General features: G+C 33.1%; 1 protein-coding gene across 1 annotated transcript; it reads right to left on the bottom strand.

Moving 5' to 3' along the window:
• Positions 1 to 1,101: 1,101 nt before the first annotated feature.
• On the bottom strand, positions 1,102 to 7,983 carry LOC133186121 (BTB and MATH domain-containing protein 38-like). The gene is made up of 2 exons (XM_061321394.1): positions 7,647 to 7,983; positions 1,102 to 2,299 (listed from the first exon to the last, which is right to left on the bottom strand). Exons 1-2 carry the CDS (start codon positions 7,882 to 7,884, stop codon positions 1,878 to 1,880), a joined length of 660 nt encoding a protein of 219 aa, XP_061177378.1. The 5' UTR covers positions 7,885 to 7,983; the 3' UTR covers positions 1,102 to 1,877.
• Positions 7,984 to 18,780: the final 10,797 nt, after the last annotated feature.

The raw sequence follows: 18,780 nt of genomic DNA, 5'->3' as shown, positions 1-18,780 counted from the left end.
CTGTTGAAAACCTTTTTGTTGGAGATTAGGGAATACCTTATTGCCTAAAACATGTTCAGAAATGCGGGTATGAATGATACTCTCAAAAATCTTTAAGAAGCATGACAATAAAGCGACTGGTCTGTAGCTATTGCAAGGGGTTTTGTATTTTCCTCCTCCCTTATACAGAGGCACAATGAAACACTGTTTCCTTGAAGATGGTATTGTACCAAACAACACAATAGCATTTAACAGTTTTACGGTACATTCAAGAACACGTTCGCCAACCAGTAATAATGGAACACCAACATTTTATGTGTTGCCATATGTTGAATTATAATGAAAACTAACATAATGAGATGTCACCAATGAATATTTATCGATAGTCAATATTTATTTCTTTTCCAGACAAGAAGGACTCCAGAAAAAAACTTTTTTTTAAAATTGCGTAATAAATTGGTACGAAAGTCCATTGAGCTCATTTTCGTAGGTAAAAAGAAAAAATCGAAAATAACGCGAAAGTTAACGCATATAACGCGAAAATATATATATATATATATATATATATATATATATATATATATATATATATATATATTCAAGTTTATCGAGAACCCATGACTGACAGATAAGAAACATGAATGCAGACGGGGACTTCTAAGAATTTATAACCAACATTTCTTCAGAATTAAGTAAACTGCAATACTTATCAAGGCATAAACCATTTACTTATTTCATATATGTATGGGGATTGTAATAACTAATTCATTTACTTGTTGTAGACCAGTCCATTTAGTAATTAACTTCTTTGTTATTTTTTTTCATACCAAACTCGGAATTTTTTTTATCTGTTGATTTATTTAATTAACAGTCCAACATCTACTTTTCCATGGAGTTCAGTAAAACACGCTTTGTTACATCGCGAAATGTAATAACAACGCAAAATATAATAAACCGGGATTATTGCATTTTATCTTATTACATTTTGCGTCAAGATTAAGCTAAATGCAACAAAATGTAATAACATAATTTTTGGCCAGTCAGGTTGAGAATAATTTTCATTTGAGTAGTAGATGAAGAAAAGAAACGGAAAGAAAATCAAACAAAAGGAAAAATAAACATATGCTTCAAACGAATTTAATCAGAATCTTCCATATCAATATGACTTAACAAGGCTTTGCTGTTCTTGAGAGGATTTTTAAAGTTTTTTTTCTATATATTCCTATGTAAAACTTTTATCCCCAATTGTGGCCCCACCCTAACCTTGGGGGGTCATGATTCGAACAAAGTTGAATCTACACTATCTGAAAATGCTTCCATATCAATATGACCAATCATGGCTTTACTGTTCTTGAGAAGAAGATTTTTCAAGATTTTTCCCTATATATTCCTATGTCAAACTTTGATCATCCATTGTGGCCCCATCCTACCCCCAAGGGTCATGATTTTAATAAACTTGAATCTTCACTACCTGAAAATGATTTCACATGAGTTTTAATTTTCCTGGCCCAGTGGTTCTTGAGAAGAAGATTTTTAAAAGATGCTATTAATTTTTCACTAATTTGTAATTATCTCCCCTTGGAAGAGGACATTATCCTTCATATGAACAAACTTGAATTCTCTTAACCCAAGGATACTGGCAAGTTTGGTTGAAATTGGCCCAGTGGTTCTTGAGAAGAAGTAGAAAAAGTGAAAAGTTTACAGACAGATGGACAGACGGACGGACGCCTGACAAAATGTGATCAGAAAAGCTCACTTGAGCCTTCGGCTCAGGTGAGCTAAAAAGAGGAGATTTCGTTTTTCGATAAAAAGAAATTCCTATATTTTTCTCCCCATAAGATATAAATATTAGTATTATGACATGATATGTAAAAATATTATTCCAGTCTTGCATTTGTTTAGAGCCACAGTTCTTCTTTTAATTTGGAAAGTGCACTTGACCCAGGATTTTTATATTCACAGGAACATTTTGGTGCATTTCGCACACTCATTTCAACTATGGAAAGTCTTTTTTCTAAAATTTCTGTTTTTATTTCCGGAGAAATATGTTCGTATGTATAACATTTCTTTAACGTTTGCCAGTTATAGTCAGAGATGACATCAAGAAGATTTTCAAAAAGCTTTTCAAAATCATAATCGTGTGCAATTGTTAACCACTCAAGTAAATAGGAAATATCCCTAAAATTGCGGGAATTCTGGAAAGCATCTTCTGTGCTTTTCTTCACAGACAGCCGTGATATCATCCAGGCTTCACAGTCTTTCAAGATTTGTGTCGTTTCATATTCTCTTGCTAGTGGAAGAATCCGCTTGATCTTTTCTTCTGTATAATTAAGAAAGAGATTTATGCTACAAAAAGGTATAATTAATTATTTTATATATCAACCAGATAAAACAAATCGAATGAAAAATATACAAGAGATTACATTTTACTTCCTAAGTTTCTGTAAAAGCAATGGTATAACCATTCCATAGTTTAATAATATTTGCAAAGAAGGAATACTTTAAATTCCTTATTTTACGCGAGTACTTAATATTGCTAAATGACTCGCAAACGTTAAATAGTGAAAAAAAAAATTGCGAGTAGACCATTGATATGGATTTTTACTCAGATTTCAGCGATATTAAAATAAAACGAGGAATTTAATTAAGCGAGTGGTGTTTCTTGTGAAATTACGCTACAACAAGCATTCTGAGAGTATTGCATTAGCAATACTAGTCCCCTACCGGCAAGTGAAATTAGGTTCCCGTTAAAAATTGAAAATGCCATAATTTCGTCAAAAATCAATGAAGCGGAACGAAATGCAAACTTGATCTATAAATCATCAAGGTTAAGTCACATACCAAAAATCAGCTCAATATCTGCAAGCGTTTAGAAGAAAATTGCGGAAAACCCTTAAAAATTGAAGAGGTCGTAATTCCGTCAAAAATCAATGAAGCGGAACGAAATGCAAACTTGATCTGTAACTCATCAAGATACACTCACATACCAAAAATCAGCTCAATATCTGCAAGCGTTTAGGAAAAAAGTGCGGAAAACCAAGTGGGACAGACTGACAGACAGACAGACGGACAGACAGACAGACTCAGAGGAAACCTATAGTCCCCTCCGGTTTCACCGGTAGGGGACTAATAAATTTCTCGAGAACATTTAGGAATCTACTGTATTATCTATTCGGTAAGGGTGTACTTCGTACAAAGCACTTTATTACTAAGGAAAATATAAAGATAACAAGCATTCTGAGAGTATTGCATTAGCAATACTAGTCCCCTACCGGTAAGTGTAATCTGGTTCCCGTTAAGAATTGAAAATGCCATAATTCCGTCAAAAATCAATGAAGCGGGACGAAATGCAAACTTGATCTATAACTTATCAATGTTAAGTCACATACCAAAAATCAGCTCAATATCTGCAAGCGTTTAGAAGAAAATTGCGGAAAACCCTTAAAAATTGAAAAGGCCGTAATTCCGTCAAAATCAATGAAGCGGAACGAAATGCAAACTTGATCTGTAAATCATCAAGATACACTCGCATACCAAAAATCAGCTCAATATCTGCAAGCGTTTAGGGAAAAAGTGCGGAAAACCAAGTGGGACAGACTGACAGACAGACGGACAGACAGACTCAGAGGAAACCTATAGTCCCCTCCGGTTTCACCGGTTTCACAAGCAGAGATCGATCTCATAAATCCCAATATCTCTGTCGATCAGTGACACCTGCCGTGAGCTTTATGTATTAATCAGGTAAATGGAATAATCAGTACTCAAAATTAGTGTAAAAAAACAACTGGACAGGTATAAAACATGTCAGTCACAAAAAGACCCTGGTTGTATTACAACATGCAATTAATAAATTTCAAACATATTGTTTACAATGGAAGTTGAAAGTGAATGTCGAAAAAACGAAGATTCTAATATTTTCAAAGGGTCCTATATATGCTAAAAAGAAAATTTTATTACGACAACTTAGTTATTAGTCCCCTACCGGTGAAACCGGAGGGGACTATAGGTTTCCTCTGAGTCTGTCCGTCCGTATGTCTGTCTGTCTGTCCCTCTGTCTGTCTGTCAGTCTGTCCCACTTGGTTTTCCGCACTTTTTTTCTTTATTCTTTTGAGAATTGATTTGAAACTTGCTATTTACCTTTATAGTAATAAACTACAGTTCAAGTTTGAATTTTATCACATTTAACCAAAAGGTTCCAGGGTAAATCAGTTTTAAACATTCCTCTTTTTTATAATAGTTCAAGATCGGGTTCGTGCTGCACTATATAAATGTTACAAAAGGAGGTTGTCAGGTTTAAAACTTGCTAGGAAGCTTTATAGTGACAAACTATAGATCAAGTTTGAATTCTGTCACGTTTCACCAACAGGTGCTAGAGTAAATCAGTTTTAAGCATTCCTCTTTTTTATAATCGGGTTCACGATCGGGTTCGTGCTGAACTAAAATGTTCCAAAAACGTGACAGAAGACGGTAAAGTAATATTGTGCATTGTTTTCAGCAATTCCTACCAGCGAATACTTAATACACTTGGACAAATAGCACCAGATGCAATAAAGGCTGAATATTTTTCCCGATTTGAATTGTTTTTTTTATATCCCTATTTATTTATAAGTTAAAGGCAGAGATTTTTTACCGGGTGGTAAATGCCAGGTCAGGGAAAACGAGTAACGTTAGCAATTGTCATGTTATTCATACATGTGATTTTAGTCAAACACGTCTTTGTAAGACAGATTTCATTCCAACATTTCATTCATAAACAAGTAATCCGAAATGTCCATATTTGGGGGTGGGGCGCAGTTCTTATCAGTAAAATGACATCCTAAAAAGAAAAAGGGATACCGGTAGGGTACATGTATTGCTTATGCAATACTCACAGAATGCTTGTTGAAAATGTTAGAGAGTTTAAATATTTAGGCGTTGTTTTATCACGCACAGGTTCCTTTGTGAAAAAAAAAAAAAAAAAAAAAAACACTTATAAGTATGAACAAGCAAAAGCGATGCATGGTCTCTGGTGAGACAGGTCGCTTTCCTCTGTATATTTTGGTATATTGTAGAATGATTTCATATTGCGCAAAGCTTTTTTTAGGCCCGCCAAATAAAATTGTAAATGTTTTAGACAAACATATGTTTAAACAGTACTGTGATGGAAACTTAACAAACCCATGGTTAGATTGCATACAGAAAATATGTAATATGTGTGGTTTATCAAATGTATGGTACAAACACGGTGTCCGGTGTCAATATGAATTATGAATGGATAACTGCTACTGTAAAACAGATATTATAAGATCAATTTATTCAAAAGTGGTCTAGTGACGTAAATATTCTTCAAAAGGACAGATTTACAGAATCTTTAAACAAAACTTTGGATCTGAACATTATATTGATATTAAAGTTATCTCTTAAATTTAGAAAAAAATATTTATAAAATTTCGTATTGCAAATCATCATCTGCCAGTAGAGACTGGAAGATGGTATGGTATACCACTGTGTGATAGAATATGTATACTTTGTAATAATACTCAAACTGCTGATGAATTTCATTATATCTTAGAATGTAAAACTTTAGCTAATGTAAGAAAATTATTATTCCCACAGACCGAATGTTATTAAATTCATGGAACTAATGTCAACTAAAAACTAAAAAAAAAAAAATGCTGAAAAAACTATGCATTTATCCTAAAAATCTATGATGCTATCTGTCCTACTTGATATATTTTCCCCTCTCTTATTTTCTTAATTTTCCTTTTTTAATCACCTGTCATGTTTTTCGTTTTGTATATATATATATATATATATATATATATATATATATATATATATATATATATATATATATATATATATATATGTAACTCTGACCAGTTTGTATAGAATGTACGAGGGTTGTCCCAGAAAAACGCGAACTTTTTAGATATTTCAAAAACTATTTAACCAAAACTGATAATTTTTTGCACTTTGTTGGGAAGTGATATTTTCGTTATTTTGACAAAATATTTTTATGTTTTAATGTTATATTCATGTAACAAGAGTATTTAAAGTGTGTCAAATATCGGTGCTCGGCGCACGGCAATTTTTTGTAGTTATAGAAATAGCATTTTCAATGACGTTTTCTTTATTACCAAGCTATACGGAAATATAATATGAAAAAAATTACCTTCGTAGAAACTCTATGATCTGGAGTACCCATTCGTAAAAATTCATTAATTTGGCATCACAAGTGACAAAACTATGACGTTAAATGCCAAAACACTTTTAGTAAGGTATTGTCAAAAATTGTGACGTCGGGCGATAATGTGGAGCACCAATTTATCAAGCAGTACTGTATTGAGCGGTATATGGCTCTTATGATTACGGGAAAAGAGATGTTAACAAGAGAACGATACAAACGTATGTCTCGGACACAGATTTATACATAGTGGAAGGTTTTCGAGGATGGCTTGACTGTTTATTCAATGGAAAAAGCGTTTGGTATACCAACAGAAATGAATACAAACAGAAAAGTCAGAGCTAAACGTCATATACGTGGCGACTACCTTTCAACTGTTCAACTATACGGGCAGTTAGGTTTATGATTTGGGTTGGGAAATTTTCTAATAAAGGAATTAATTCCACGATCTTTTGGTAACGCTATTATCTGAAACGGATAACTTGATAACTAAAAGAAAATTAAATACAGTGTCGAATTTATGCTTCAAACCAGAGACATATTCTATTATATATCTCTGTTCAAACGAATTTAATCAGAAGCACGATTCCATAATAAATTCACAAACGCCGCGAGCTTCGATTTGACGTCGTGTTCCGCCGACAGCTATTTTGTAAGGTTTGTTTACCCGAGAGAAATAAATTATTTACAGAGATATCTTATTGAAGTTTTTATGCATTATTAAAAAAATATTGATTATGGTGTATGCCAATTTCAACTTTATAGTATTAGTGAAACAAAAGTTATTGAAAATGTTTGCGTTTTCCTGGGACAACATTCAAGATTTCATTCCCTTCTTTTAAATACACATGAAGACTAGCAAGTGTAAAAACTGTGAACCAATTTTACTATGCATCAAGGTTTGATTCTGGGCTTTCCACGAAGCATAATTTTTCTCAAGAGGATTAAATTTAGAAGATACATAAAGACGATAAAAAAATTCTATTGTTTGGGTAATCCTCAGGCCCGTAGGAAGCATTTTCACTTTGAGGGGGCACAACCATAAATTTTTAGGAGGGGGGGGGGTGGCTATCAACTACCAAAATTCCTTGACAAGCAAAAAAAAAAAAAATCATCAGACATCAGACGTTATTATTGCGGGGACACAAGCATATAGTAACTATTTTTTCAATAGTATCGGCAAAATAAATTATTGGGGGGAGGGAGGGGGGCACGGCCCCCTCGTTTCCTACGGCCATGGGGTCCGTTTTACAAAAGAACTTACGACTAAGACCAAAAACTTAAGTTGATTGTAAAATTTTCAAAATTAATGATTCTGTTTACAATTTCTGGCGTAAAAGTATCTTTCTACATACTTGTTAAAAAGATTAAAACCATTTTCTATTTAATGTAAATTAGAAAGTTATTAGCAGAATTAAATTTTGGTCTTAGTCGTAAGTTCTTTTGTAAAACGGGCCCATGATCCTTTGAGCAATGCGTAAGAGAAATACAACTAACTTACCGTTCAGCTCTATGTATTCCTTGGGAAAAATCCTGAGTAAAAACAAAACAAAATCTTTGTACTTTTTCTCTGGAAGAGGTATCTTCTGTGCTGTTTTTTCTTTAAAATCCAAGGTAAACATGGCTTTGAATACTGGCGAAGCACTCATTAAGATTGCTTTAACAGTATGGATTTCCTTATCCTCTACAATAAGAGTTATGTCTGTAATACCACGCTCCTCTTGAAAGTATTTTTCCATTTCTTCTTTAAATATGTATATATATAATACTTATTCTGATGCAACTCCCTTGTTCTGTCAAACTGCTCAGCCGACGGAATGTTCGGAAGCTGACAAATTTGGACAGGATTAGTGAAGGAAACCGGTTTTGTTTCCTTTCGATTTTTTTAATTTACTTCCTCAAAAGGTGTAGGTCAACGCTAGGTGGCACAATGTGCAGCTAGGTAGGCGAACACGAATTATCGTTCATAGTACGAGTTATCGTTCATTATGTAGTAGATCTATTCACTCGTGGAATATTCGACATGGACGGTAGGTCTACCGGTTATGCCTACCATAGTATTTTAAAGAATGTGTTTATAGTATCTAAAGCTGTCGAAAATGAAAGATATTTTCCCGAGTTGACATCTTTCATTGTGATATGTCCTTATAGTGTCAACGAATACTCACTAAAATCTAATCTATGCAAGTTAAATGCCAACATAAACTTAATACTAAAGAATATTTTTGACGTACGTTTATATAGATCTAGAATGTATATTGTGGTGACTCTCAATCCGGAATTGTACATTCCGTCTTTGTAAATTTATTTTTTAAATAATAGGAAGTTGCTGGTATTGCCTGTCCCTATTGCAGGAGGATAAAACGTACGATCAACTAGGACCTCGGGTCACCCGCAAATAGTTTCCCCCTAATGATGTACGATATAAAGTGACCTCTGGTCTCCCTGATGTGCAATATAAGGTGACCTCTTGTCTTCCTGATGATGTACAATATAAAGTGACCACTGGTCTCCCTGATGATGTACAATATAAGGTGACCTCTGGTCTCCCTGATGATGTACAATATAAGGTGACCTCTGGTCTTCCTGATGATGTACAATATAAGGTGACCTCTGGTCTCCCTGACGATGTACAGTATAAGGTGACCTCTGGTCTCGCTAATGATGTACAGTATAAGGTGACCTCTAGTCTTTCTGATGATTTACAATATAAGGTGACCTCTGGTCTCCCTGATGATTTACAATATAAGGTGACCTCTGGTTGCCCTGATGATTTACAATATAAGGTGACCTCTGGTCTCCCTGATGATGTACAATATAAGGTGACCTCTGGTCTTCCTGATGATGTACAATATAAGGTGACCTCTGGTCTCTCTGATGATTTACAATATAAGGTGACCTCTGGTCTCCCTGATGATTTACAATATAAGGTGACCTCTGGTTTCCCTGATGATGTACAATATAAGGTGACTTCTGGTCTCCCTAATGATGAATAATATAAGGTGACCTCTATAAAGTCTCCGTATTTATATACAACTTTATGTCTTATACAACTTTTTTACCTCATAAGGAGACCATGCAGGAGTCACATAATGTTGTATTTGAATACGGAGACCAGAGGTTATCCCATAATGTACATCATACGAGAGCGCAGAGGTCACTTAATGTTGTTTTTGAATGCGGAGACTAGAGTTCACCTTATATTGTGTGTCATTAGGGAGATCAGAGGTCACATAAAGTTGAATGTTAATGCGGAAACTAGAGTTCCCTCGAAATTGTACATCTTTACTGATACTAGAGTTCACATTAAGTTGTATACGGAGACCAAAGGTTACCCTATATTGTACATTGTTAGGGAAACCAGAGGTCACCTTACATTGTACATTATTAGGGCGACAAAAGGTCACCGATTATAGTACATCATGTGGGAAACCAGAGGTCACATAAAGTGGCACATAAATACAGAGACCTGAGGTCACCTTATATTGTACATTACTAGGCAGACCAAAGGTCACATAAAGTTATATATAAATACCGAGACCAGGGGACACCATATATTGTACAATGTACATCATTAAGGGGACCAGAGGTCACATAAAGTTATATATGAATACGGAAACCAGAGGTCACCTTATATTATACATCATTAGGGAGACCAGAGGTCACCTTATATTGAACATCATTAGGGAGACCAGAGGTCACATAAGTTGTATATGAATACGGAGACCAGAGGACACCTTATATTGTATATTATTAGGGAGACCAGAGGTCAGCTTATATTGTACATTATTCAGGAGAACAGAAGTCACATAAAGTTTTATGTAAATGCAAGTGCAGAGGTCACCTTATATTTTACATTATTAGGGGGACCAGAGGTCACCCTATGCTGTAGATCATTAGGGAGACAAGGGTTACCTAATCTTGTAAGGAGACAAAAGGTTAAACAGTGTGGTATGTGAAGAATTATTTCCCAAACTCAGACTCTGATTTTAATGACAAGCAAAATCTAAAAGGTACACAATTTCTGCATATTCACTAAATTTATTTCGTCGGAATGGGCATGGCAAGAAAATCGTCCGGTAAAGCTTTGGCTTGAACTCAATAAAAGTGCAATTAACGCTGATCACTGTAATACCCTTGAGAGTGATTCGAGACAACTGATGCCAACAGCTTTGAGAGGTGGATCTAAAGTTCTCCAGCTTCTCTTGTTGAAGTCAAAACTTCCAAATGTTATTAGATATCATTTCAAGTTTTCATTGTCAGGTTTTTCTTTTGAAATGCATATTTGGAATTTAATATATGCTAGTCGTATTCAATTCAAACCACACAAATACTTATTTGAATTTTATGCCTATTATTTCAAGCGGTCCCAAACCCGACCTTCTCTAAGTTTTTTTTTCCATATTTACAGTCTCGCCACTGTAGGTCTTATCTGTTTCATAGGCTCTAGACTGATTATCTTGTTTCATTTAAAATATGAAACAACCCAAATGAGAAAATTATCAGGAAATCGGCATTTTTATTTTACACCAATCAATTTACGCAAGTTATTTTCTACTCGGCACTTCTTTCCATAACAAAAATGTCCACCATACCCGATGTTTATTGAAAGAGAATTTTTGTTTTTTATAGATTGTCTTGCAGTTTCAATTCAAATTATATGGAAACATTCTAGAAAGTAGAAAGGCCCTAAATATTCAGTGACCAATGAGCCTGCTATTTTTATATTAATTTAATTTCAGTTTATATTCCTTTTTTTTTTTTTTTTTTTTTTTTTTTATCGATTTCTATTTCAGAGCACAACATATAAAGAACACCCCCTCCCCCCAAAAAGGAGAAAAGAGATTGAAAGCCTCGAATTGTTTAGTCCCTGCTGTTAAGTTTAAACGTGTTAAATTTAGGATCCCTTCCTCAAAGCTGCAGATATAAATAGCCTCGCACCGCGGAAATATCAAAGATTAGGGTTAATTGCGCTTTGATTAAGTTCTGTCTAAGTCTAAATCGGAGAAAATGCGCAGAATTTCTTGGGATGGACTGCGTTCGGACAATTTGCTTGTCTTCATATACATGTATATGATTCTTAGAAGCAATTCTCATGGGGTCTGTGTTTTCTAAGCCTTCTTTTTTTGGTAAGTCTCTTATTGGTTAGTTTGTTTCTCCATTTGCAGATCAGCGGGGGTGCTGATTGGAGTTCAGCATCTCTTTTCCATTAAATTTTCACTCATCAATTACAAGGGGAACACCAATAAGGAGGCCAGAGGTATATTGATAAGGTCGTCTATTGTGGTATGATGTATCATTTGGGAGACCAGAGGTTACCTAACGTAATTTATTACCAAATCATTATACCATTATCTTAAAGTATCTGTGAAAAGTCCAAGGGGGCATGATCATCCCCCCATTTCCGCTAGATCTGCGCGTGCAGAGACAAAAGGTCACCTACTCTGATATTTAGAAAGGAGACCAGAGGTTAGCTAGTGTGTCACTTTGATACGGTAGCGTAACGTGGTTCATCATTAGGGAGACCTAGGGTCACCTAACGTAATTCATTACCATATAACTTATATCATATATCTAAAAATATAAGTCAATGTTGCTTGCTTTACCCCCTATTGTTACCGTCTTCCTTGGAAGACGGTATACAAAGTTGAAGTATTTTACAGTCTTCGGACTATGCACTTCCTCTCTTTTGTGATTGGTAGAAATTGCATGATGAGAAAATTTTCAATTATTTCATTGGTTGAAATGCTGTTCAAGGCAAGGGAGATAATTTTCTGATGCTCTAATTTTCGTACGACTTAACAATTTTTCAAGATTTTCAATCGTAAAAAAATATGACAAAACGAACAGTGGAAATTGGCAGTAATTAACATGCTAGTTTTTTTTTTTTTAACAGCAATTACCAAAAAAAAACGTTTCTATATTTTCATTGTTAACAGAATTGCTCCTTATTGCATGCAAGCTTTACAGCTTGTACTTAGTCTTTTCCCCTTTGTTTTGCACTGTCTTTCTATCCAATCGAAACTTCTCGGGCCTTTCCGACAAGCGGAAAAACAACCTCGAATGTATTACGTAGGCGTCCATGACAACCCCCCTTTTCATAAACTTTGAAATAAATGTAGGGAGACCTCTTATCTGTAGAGTTTGGAGCTCAACTTTATTGAATGTAAAGATATTACCTAAAATATACTACCGGAGTGACTTCTAACTCTATCTTTCCAATGCTTTAATAAATAGGAAGCGACTCCATCTTGTGTAAATTTTTAACATCCGGTGATGTTAATACATTCGAGGTTGTTTTTCCGACCTCCGACGGAAAGACCCGAGATGATGCGATTGTCTTTCTATCTCGGCAGCACTCGGTAACACCTCGGCTGATTCGTACATGTACTTCATCTTACATATCACAAAGGTGACGGAATCAGCCGAGGTTTGCCGAATGATCTCGGCTGCAGAGTTGAAGTTTACAGAGACAGTCGAGCATCTGTTAACTTTTCACTTAGTAGGGCTTATGTCAGAAAAAAAAACTAATGAAGAAATACAAAGCCAAGAAATTTTCAAGAATTATACAGCCTGATAGGTTTAGGTCAGTTTACTGTTTAAAGTTGTTGCTCAGACGGTAAGCTTTTTGAAAAAAGCTCTACTTGTATCTTTCCTAACATCAGATTAATAGCGAGCGCAGCGAGCGGCGCGAAGCGCCGCTCGTCACTGCGAGCTCTAACGACAACGCCTGGGCGATGAGAAAATTCGGACTACTGCACATTCATTCAATAGAATTTTTTTCCGCAGTAATTCTGGACCCACAATGCATCGCTTGTTTAAGCTACGTTCTCGCGATAATAACAACTACAGTTTAACTAACAAAAAATAAACTCGCCTTGATTTAATGGATATATTGCAGATAAATAATAAATAAAACGTTCTTCATTAAAGTCAACAATGTTCAGGCTTCGGTTTGGTAAATATGACGTCATGTGACGTCAGAGTCTAGACGCACCAAATGTCACGTGCAGATTGATGAACGAGTCCGATCTAAATTAAACCTGAATAAATATCTGCGCTCGCCCTAACGGTCGCACCGTCAACATATTATTCTTTAAAGAAATGCATTTTCTGTTTGTTGTATTACATTTGTAAAGGCTTCCTAGTGAATAACATCAAAACCTACGACCTTTACTACACTTTATACAACCATTCCTCACGATAAATTAAAAACTAGACTTTTTGATATCATAGATAGCTGCTTCTTCAATACAAATGGAAGTTGGAAATTTCCCTATCTTGTGATTGGTCATTACTTTGTTTAAACTCACACTAATTCTACATACAAGTACTCTGAGGTTGATATTAAAAGGATGCTGGAGTTTCTCATTGACAACATTTATGTAGTTTTCGGAGAAAATTTTTCGGAGACCAGGTCTTTCAGCAAACTTTTCTGAATTTCAATGGACACTAATTGTGCTCCTTTATTAGCCGACCTGTTTTTATATCCCTATGAAGCAAAATTTATATATAAAAAACAAACCAAAAAAAAACTTGTACATCTGCACCTGGCCCCAAGACCATAAACTGAGAACAGACTTAAGTCAAAATTTCAAATCCTAACAACTTTGGAAATAATTTTGATAACGGAACAAAATTTTTATCATATGTTCATACTGGAATATTATACTAACCTGCAAAATTTTAAGTATGTATGTTAAATAAAACTCAAGATATTCAAAATCAAAATTTTGACTCAAGTCTGTTCTCAGTTTAAGGTCTCAAGGCCTGGTCCCACTTCTGGAATTTGCAGGAGTTCGTGTTTTATGCCCTCCACAGAATTGTATTGATTATTTAAAGATCGATCACTGTTCGTTATCTTCGCCTTTTTTGAACATCAGTAAGACTTTCTTGTAAAATCTGTTTTTATTGTATTGCTTACAGTTTTCTACTATCTCCGGGGGTTTTGGATCACAGTAAAACTTGCACAGTGGTAAATCATACATATTTACTGTAAATAAGTCTGAATGTTATTTGAAGTGTCAGAAATTTAAGGACATATTTATCAAAAGTCATATAAGGTACATGTATGTCACTCCTGAAATGAGTTATATCAAGGATTATTTGAGAGGTATACTTTGGATAACTACTCAAATAGCATGACACAAAATCGTAAAGAAAATGTAGGGACAGTGTGCGTATTACTTGACCTTTTTGCATTTAAATTATAACATTTAGGTTTTAAAATCACTTTAACCTTTATAATATTTTACCTGATGTATTCATGGCAACAAATTTAATCTTATATTATATAAAATAGTTTGAATGATATTAATTGTTGAAAAATCCTACAAATTAATGCTCGTAAATTATTGTGTGACCTTTTGCATAAAATATAATATTTGGGGTATTAAAAATCAGGTGTGAAGTATCGTTTGTTTAGAATAATGAAAGAAAAAGTTGGGTCCAGTGATGTACATTTTGATACATTGGCCAAAATATGCGATTTTCATGCCAGAAAGAAGTGCATTTCATCTTTATTTCTTCAGTGAAGTATTATTGTTTTACTTACACCCCTACTTATGTTATTGTGATTCAAATTCAAGACACGTGGTGTAGGTTGACCCATACAGAGGTTATAGGGTAGATCCGGTTTTTAATAAATAAAACTGATAGTCTGTTTCTTTTAAAAACATGTCCTATAAAAGATTTTTGTTTCCCGACATTCTGAAAATTAATATGATTTTAAAAAGGAAAGGAATGGGGCTAAAAACCACAATCGCCGAATACGCTGGTGGAAAAGAATGTGTAGTAATATCTTCTTCAATCACCACCCTTTGTTTACCTTTTATAGCTATTGTTATTATTGCGCACAGCGGATCATACCACGAACAATTGACCAATCGTTGAATGAATAGCAATGTTTACTGGGTAACTACATTTTACTTCGAACACGTGATTCAGGTCAATCTACGACCCAATATTAAATGGACTGCAAAAACCAATTGAAAAAGAATATTGTTTTATGAAGAAAAAAACCCCACAAAGATTAGAAACCAAGAAAGATGTCACGGGCACTTGTAATTTGTTGATACGTTGTTAACTAGAAAATGTACATTATAAAATGTAGTCTATGCCGCGTTCAGCGCTTCAAGGATAAAGAGAATGAGCAGTATCTCTTAGGCATTTAAGGAGGTTCGATCCTGAGGTTTTGAGCAGATTTTATTTCTAAAATTCTGCATCATTTTTAAGTTCTAACATTAAATTTAGTTCCTACATAGCTACATTTAACTACATGTATATCCAGTGAAAAAAAACCGCTATCAAATTCCATTCAAATAGGATTAAACCAGGAACTATATTTTGTGGCGGAAGGTTTTTTTTTAAGAAGAAAATGATCAATTTTCCCTTTTGAAATATATACAGTACTGTTAAGTTTAGATTCCTATTTTTCCATGCTTGTTGCACACAGAGCTGTTTTCTGCAGTGAAATGTTTTATGCTGGTTCTGAAATATCAATTAAATTATTTATTAAATTATTCATCATATTGTGACAAATATAGTAAATATATATATAAGTTCAGGAAAAAATTGAGCCAATTTTAACATAAAATTAACACTTTTTTAGTAATATCTAAAATTTACATCATAGACCCCCACTTTTGATTTTCTTTTCTGAATATATAAAATGACTTTGATCAGTCTGCTTGAATTCAGCAAAAGTTTAAGACTTTAAAATAATTTTCTTGCTTGTTAAATTTTTAATGCCAGAAAAATCATATTTTGTGAGTGCAGAAAGGTCAAATAATTGATTATGGGTGAATAAAATAAAAAGACCACCAAACTGAACTTTTTTTGGAAAAATTCAACTACTTATAACATATTTTTTACTTATATCATCATACTGCACATGCATTTTATTGTAAAATCCTGAAGTTACAAGAGAATAGACAATTGGATTTAAAAGTTTCAGAATTTTTATTAGTAAAATTTCTTTTGAAAAAAGAAAATACACCTTAAAAGACTTTCTAAAATACAAAATCACTAGAAATTATAGTTTTTTATGCTTCAAAATGGTAAAAGGGGTATAAATGATTAAATCTAGACCTTGATTTAGTATCTTCTCTTGTATATGTGACAAAAAATTGGCTTTTTGATTGTTATTTTACATTATTTTTTCAATTCTGGTTTGAAAAATTTTAATATGAAAAAAAATATGAAGCAATAAAATTCCCCCAAATTCACTTTTTTTCCCGTTCAAGTCAATTCTTTAAATCTAAGCCAAAAAAGAATTTTTATATACGACTTCTTTTACAAAAAATACTAGATTTTGAAGTGACCCTATGTTACATTATTGTGTTGCACTCCTGACATCTGATATGTATTTTATTTAACATTGTTTTAAAAATTATAAAACACAATAACCCATTCTTACTTTGTAAATCAATTTGTCGTTTTGATATTTTTCATCGTTTACGGCAGGTTTTTCATATTTTGAAGACCTTAAAACATGATTATTTGCAAAATGTAATATATTTAAATTGTATTTAAAAATATAAGTGAAATGATGAAAACTATTCCCTGAACTGACTGTAATTTGTTGATAGACATAGTGTTTTGAACATCAAATAGTATCAAACATTTTTTTTCAACTTATTTTTAATAAAGATAGTTCAAAAGCACTGGTAATTATAAAGCAGTTTTGTTGCACTCCTGACTGCAGTAAAATTTAAAATTAAAACCATAGATTAAAAAAAATCATAAAGTGTTGGCAACAGCAAGTGGTAATGAAATATTGCAATATTTATAGTCCAATAATTCATAATTAAAACAGAAAAAAGTATTAAAATTCGCATTTTATCTGGAATTATTCCCTATTTATGCCAAAAAAAAAAAAAAAAAAAAAAAAAAAAACAAAAAAAAAAAACTAGCTTAAATGTATATTTAGAAGATAAAATATATCTTATAGCATATTTTCCTTTAGAGGACAAACACAGTAACCCATCAGAAAAATTCTACTCATCATTTTTTCTTTATTTTTATTCTTATTTTATGATTTATAATTCTAACATATTTGTTGCACTCCTGACCAAAAGCATTGGGGCCTTTAAAGTAGAACTGTAAAGTGAAAATTACATTAGAACTTGTTCTGTTGTTTCAGTTAAGTTGAGGAGGAATTACTTGAATTTTTTGACAATTTTTTAGTGTGTTTATTTTTAACATTCATTAAAAAAATCACAAAAAAAAAAAATACTAAAAACAAATCTGAATTGATAAAATTAAAAAAAGAAGAATTCTAATAATAAAACTGTCAATAATTTAGTATTAAATTATACAAAAAGATCATTATTAATTAAAGAAAACTTCTAAGCATGAATAGAAGTGTTTTCGTCACACAACTTGAATCTTTAAAAAATGTGTTGCACTCCTGACCATAGAAATATAGATCTGAAGCACAGGCAGATCCTGTAATTGATAAATCTATTTGGTAAAAATGTTCTTTGTGTCTTTATTTTCCAAAATAAAAATCAGAAAATCATATAATGATAATAGTTTTTTTTCATGCTTGGGGGCAAAACATCAAATGTTGCACTCCTGACATTATTGGGTATGCACATATACTTGACTCTCATTAATGCTACATGTACTTGTGATTTATATAACATTTTTAAGTTTTAAAAGTATATCAGTTATTGTTTTACACTTCGAAAATTCTTTTTTGTCTTAATTTTCTTTCAGAATTTTACAATTGGTGTTTTTTTGGCAACACTACATTTTTTCTGTTGCACTCCTGACAAGGTATAACATTTTTTTAAACATCTGCCATGACCACAACTTGATTAAACAAAAGTTACTACAGTCCACATTTAAAGCTCAATACTTTGAATATTATCAGGAAAGTCTTTATTTATTTCACAGATCTCCAAAAAATATTGAAATTTCAAATTGTCACAAAAAGGTGTTGCACTCCTGACATTTTAGCATCATTTTTGGGCATAATTTTTTTTTGAATTGAGATATCATTGAGATATTTGGCAGGTATTTAGACACTATCTAAAGACATATGCTGAGACATAGAAATCTATTTTCATTGCCTGTATTTTTAGTGTGGGTTGATGAATATGCATTTGGTCATTTTTTTTAAATTCACCCTTATAAGAAGCAATTTGAAACTTTTTCTTATTTACAATTTTTATGTGTCTTTTTTAAATAGACTAATAGTTTATTTTGTCCCATGATTTATTTGGATAAAAACATTGGAGGGAAAACGTTGAAGATGTGATTTTTGATCAAGACACAAATTTCAGTGCAGAAAGGTCATATTAAATGTACTGTAGCTCCAAAAGAAGCATATTGACCCCCATTTTTTGTTTCGATTTTTAATTAATCTATGTGTATAGAAACTAAAAATATACTTGACAAAAAAGTTTAAGACTTTAAATATCAGGATCCAACCTCGTTAAATGGACAACAAAGGTGTTTTTTTTATAATACCAGTGAACACGTGTTTTTGGCCAGTAACCCATAATACAATTCAACTCATTCAGCTGATTAGTCAGCTTAAGTCATGTCATCCGCTAATCTGACGCCAAAAAAATCCAGTTTCCGTGCAAGTATGCTTGTCCAAAAAGAAATTTTAATTCATAACTGCA

Source organism: Saccostrea echinata, unplaced genomic scaffold (genome assembly GCF_033153115.1).
Source record: "Saccostrea echinata isolate AGI-Se365-2 ecotype Australia unplaced genomic scaffold, CSIRO_AGI_Sech_v1 ptg000012l, whole genome shotgun sequence".
Classification (NCBI taxonomy): domain Eukaryota; kingdom Metazoa; phylum Mollusca; class Bivalvia; order Ostreida; family Ostreidae; genus Saccostrea; species Saccostrea echinata.
This window is presented reverse-complemented; position numbering and strand designations above follow the sequence as displayed.

Bases quoted from the DNA above. Each gene is read 5' to 3' on its own strand.
- LOC133186121 (XM_061321394.1), bottom strand. From the start codon at position 7,884: ATGGAAAAATACTTTCAAGAGGAGCGTGGTATTACAGACATAACTCTT. The intron at 2,300-7,646 runs GTAAGTTAGTTG...TTAATTATACAG, and splicing joins GGAATACATAGAGCTGAACG to AAGAAAAGATCAAGCGGATT.